Source organism: Octopus bimaculoides, chromosome 15 (genome assembly GCF_001194135.2).
Source record: "Octopus bimaculoides isolate UCB-OBI-ISO-001 chromosome 15, ASM119413v2, whole genome shotgun sequence".
Classification (NCBI taxonomy): Eukaryota; Metazoa; Mollusca; class Cephalopoda; order Octopoda; family Octopodidae; genus Octopus; species Octopus bimaculoides.
Window position 1 is genome coordinate 50,532,484 of NC_068995.1, and position 4,812 is coordinate 50,537,295.

At 36.8% G+C, this 4,812-nt stretch overlaps 1 protein-coding gene across 8 annotated transcripts in view; it reads right to left on the minus strand.

Annotated features, from left to right (window-relative positions):
* LOC106870794 (F-actin-monooxygenase MICAL3) overlaps positions 1–4,812 on the minus strand; it is a 110,126-nt gene that overhangs the window by 33,963 nt on the left and 71,351 nt on the right. For 6 of the 8 annotated variants that reach the window (XR_008265637.1, XM_014917000.2, XM_014916996.2 and 3 more), the window contains one exon: positions 1,196–1,246. The exons of the other annotated variants lie outside the window; for them this stretch is intronic. Coding sequence is in view for 5 of the 6 variants with exons in the window: in XM_014917000.2 (XP_014772486.1) it covers positions 1,196–1,246 (51 nt within the window). In the remaining variant the exon portion in view is untranslated. The remainder of the gene's footprint in view (positions 1–1,195; positions 1,247–4,812) is intronic. 8 annotated transcript variants of the gene reach the window in all.

The window sequence follows — 4,812 nt, forward strand, 5'->3', positions numbered from 1 at the left end:
TGAGAGAGAGAGAGAGAGAGAGAGAGAGAGAGAGAGAGAAAGAGACAAGTTCAAGGATGTGATTGTTTAAGAATGTTTCTATAATCTTTGAGGTGTTGAATGCGAGAGTGATTGGTAGTTGGCAGAGACAGACAGATGTCCACCTGGAACAACACTGAAACAAATTTCATCAGTGTAGAGAGGGAAGGTTTGAAGAACTTGGTGAGGACAGAAACCATCTTGCAGGTATTATATTTAATGGTAGTGTGAGCAATTCTTTCAGGACCAGTTGTCTTGTTGGGTTGATGTTGACGAGTCAAATATGTTTATAATACCATGTAGAAGACTACAGTTTTTGTTTCTAAATAAAGCTTGATCTCATGAACCAGCTTTAATTTATCCAACACATTTTGTATATTTATGTATATTAGTTAATATATATACATATGTTAAAGAATTACCCCTGAACTTTAACTACATTTATTACATAACTTAGATCATGACCAACTGAAGTGAAGAATGTATGTGCTTCTCAACAACAACTACAATAGGAGCCAAGAAGGGAACTTCTAAAGGGTTACTCACACTGCTAGAAATAGAAGCTAAATCTTTCTTAAATTACCTTCACCCCTATCTTGAAATCAGAGGGTCACATTGAATAATGTAATCCTGGATACATAATACCACAAAAAGGACAGGGTGGTCATGGTGGGACTGCCTTTGATCAGAGGTCTGCTCAATCAAGATTGATCTGAGGTTAAATAGCAACAATAATTCAACCTACGTTGAATCAAGATGTCAGTTTCCTTCTCAACAGAGATACACACACACACACACACACACACACACACACCCACACATACACACTCTCTGCCAAGAACTTTTAATCATTATTCTCTTATTGTTCATGTCTTTATACATTTAATAAATATTCCTGATTAATTTTTTTCCTATAATGTTGATAGTTCTTGGCTCAATAAAGATTAGTTAAAATATTTTTATATATTTACCATATTGTTGTTAGCATTCCTGAAGAGTATTCTAGAGAAAGTCCTTATTGATGTTACCGAGATGAATGGCTTGACTAGGATAGAGAGATAATGGGGAAGGCAGTGCAGAAGAAGTTGAGTAAGTAAGCAAAATGACAGCACAACCTTCGCAACCATTACAGGGCAGAATTATGAAGTGAAAAGTAAAAGAGAAAGCAACACTTCACCTTGCAGTGGAGTAAAGGCACATGCCAGACATATATTGATGAATCCATACTCTGGAAAATACACAGCATAGAAAAGCTATCAAGAAAAACTACACTCACACTCACACACACACACAAACATACATACATACATACATACACTCAGTCAACCACACACACATGCATACACACCCAAGCAGACGTGCATGTGGATATACAGACAGATACGCAGAAAAGTCGCTGGTATTTGTTCAACTAGTTGGTGCCATGAAATTAAAAGGAAGCAAAATTAATTGATCTCCAGAACCAAACATAGCTGAAATGCAGAACAGAGAGAGAATTGGCAGAACTGAGAAGCTTCTGGAAGCACCAAGTCATTTCTCACTGCAAGACGTTTTGTCTCTTATCACTGGTCTCTTAAATTATTAGTATTGTGCAAAATATACTTTCTTTATAGAGGCAGCAGCAAATGCCAAACAATCAAGCTTCTAGACATCCAGCCAAGTCACCAAGATGTTTTCACCATCTTAAAACGTCATTGTCAATACTCGTTTTGTTTACCTCAATGCTCTCTCTCTCTTTCTCTCTCACCATCATCATCATCATCATCACCACCACTTTCTCCATCTCCCTCAAGGTCACACATTGTTGATACTTTAAACTTTTTCCAGTCTGGAACTACCTTTTGTATTTGACATGCCAGCTATGACAGACAGCTGAACAATCAAACTGACCCAGAGCCAGGATTGACAAAAACAGCTGCTATTCTGCTTGTCGCTCTCATTGAAGATATTTTATAACAAAGGACAGCAACACAGTAGCAGCAGTAATTATATAAGCTGCTGGTAGATATGGACTTGAAAGAGCTATATATAAAACTTGTGAGTTATTTAAAATAATAAAAATACAATTAATTATATATATATATACATAGAATAATTATTACTGGAGGACAAAACATTTTCTTTTTCAAGAAAACAGAACTGGTGATAGAAGTAGGGTAGACAAGAATAAAATGAGAGGAAACAAGGAATAAAATCATGGGAGAAACAAATAAATAATGCAGCTAAATATAACATGGAGTAGCAAAGAGGAATTGAGTAATAGACATATTCCTCGGGAGCCAAGTCTATGATTGGGTCATGAGTCTTGCATTTAGGCACTTCTTTTGTTTTGCTAATGTTCTTGGAAACTGTATAAACATCACAAAATATTGTTTCCCCTCCTTTCTAAAATCCAGAGCCCAGTCCTGGTTGTTTTGTGGCTTGTCCCCCTCAATGACCCTGAGAGCTATTCCAGCAGAGTGCAAGCTTCTGATAGGGCCTCCTAAGCAGGGCAGATCAGGTCAGACTAATATGGACCACCTATTCCCAGAAATAAAAATGGGTTTGTGAAAGGCCAGCAACCCCAACCTAGACAAATAAAAAAAATTTTAAAAACCCAGAAAAGGCCAAGCTACAAAAGCATCAAAGACAATTCAAAACCAATGAGATCTGGGAGAGAAGGGAACTTCTCTCAAGGAAGCTGCAAGTCCAACAGCCCAGGGTTGAGAAGAGGAGAGAAAAGTTGTCAATGGCTTATGCTGCATAGGGAGCAAAAGGCTAAAGGTTAAGGCCCTTTATATCTATATAGCGATGCATTGAACATTTATAAATTCCATTCAAGAAATACTGTTATTATTACTATATCCTACATTATATTGGTACAGCTCAGTGCAACCCGAAAAAACTGGTTCACCAGTCAGCATCATTGGACTGTGGCCTGCATAACAGAATAGGAGCTTTATTTGCATATTCAAAACATTCCTCATAAACAAATTTAGAAGATATATATATATATATATATATATATATATATATATATATATATCAACAAGTTTCCCTGCTCACACAAGAAATCAGTTTTCCAAAGACTGAGCAAAGGAAAGCAGAGATTACCATCATTGTTATTTTATCAAGTTTTTCTAGACTGGTATGGGTTGGTTAAAGATTACTTGTGGCTTGATAGCTTTCCCGATACCAATCCTTGTTTGATAAGTAATATATTTTATTCCACTTGTGTTCAAATGTTAAACTGTCAAGCTTACAAGATAATATGGGGGACATGAACAAACATCACAGCTACCCAAACAGAGTCAATTTGAAGACAAAGTATAGACACACACATACACACACACACAAAGATGGAAACATTACCATATATGATTACCTCCAACTAGATTAAGTAAGCAAAAATATTTAATTAATTAATTAATATGAAAGTTCTATGCATTATTTTTCCTTACAATGTCTTAATTTCAAATTCAAATTTCTAATCCTGCCAAATATTATGAAGAAATAATGATCTCCCTTGTATTACCTACAACCACTGGTGGGAAACCCACACACACATGTTTTCAAATAGCTTCTGACCACCAAACTTCTTCACAATGCATTGGTCAGCTCAGAGTTATAAAGTAGAAAACACTTGCTCAAGATCCCACGCTGTGGACTCAAACTTCTTAACCATATAACCACCTCTGCACCTTTTTAAAGACATTACCATGAAACGCTTGCTATTTAAAGTAATTACTATTCTGTACAGATTAACATTTAATAATTTCCTACACAGATATATGAAAACTCAAGAATTTAAAAGAGAGATAAGTGAGTGAGAGGCAGTGTGAAGTTGTGATGTTCATGTCCATTCCAAAAAAATATTGAATTGATGAAGCAAAGCAGCTCCAAGCAGGGATCAAAACTAAGCCATAAATTCCAGTGCACCACACTGAGACATAACTGCACTGATGCACAGTTATGATTCCAGTGCACTGCACCAAGCTTTTAAACTGCACTGTAGTAGAAAAAGGAAACAGCAGCTGATGCAAATGTTACTCCCTGATTTCAAATATCATATTTTACTTTATATCTTGAATCATAATTCAAGTGACTTTAGTCCTCTACTTGGGACAATAAGGTGATCAGCATTCCGGCAGCACATGGTAAAGAAAACGGAAGTGGATTATGTAGTGGTGAATATGGTGGTGGGTGAGTAGGTGAATGTGTTGGCTAATTTACATGCAGTTACTTTGATAGTAATATGCATTTCAGGTAAGAAGGAAAAAAAATATATACTAAATGGTTCTAAAGAACAGCTAGGAATGTCTTGTACATCATCATCATTATCAGTTAACCTCCATTTTCCATGCTGGCATGTGTTGGATGGTCTGGCTAGAGCTGGCAAGCTAGAGAGCTGCACGAGGCTCCAGTCATGTGTTTTGACTTGGTTTCGACAGCTGGAAGCCTTTCCTAATGCCAACCACTTTACAGAGCATACTGGGTGCTTTTACCATGGCTCAAGAATGTTCCTTTCGTATTTATTATGGTTTAACTTTGTGATATTTAATGTGGAGTGTGAGTGGTCTTGCCCACATTGATAGAGATGATTTGGAGATCTCCGTACATGGAAACAGTGTGGGTGCTTTTTATGTGGCACCAGCACTGACAGGGTCAGATAAAAAACCCCTTCAGCTAGGAGAGCATTAACCAAGGTGCTTTAGTTCCACTAAGATGACATTAAGAGAATGAATGTATGAATGAATTAATGTGTGTGTGTGTGTGTGTGTGTGTGTGTGTGTGTGTGTGTGTGTGTGTGTGTGT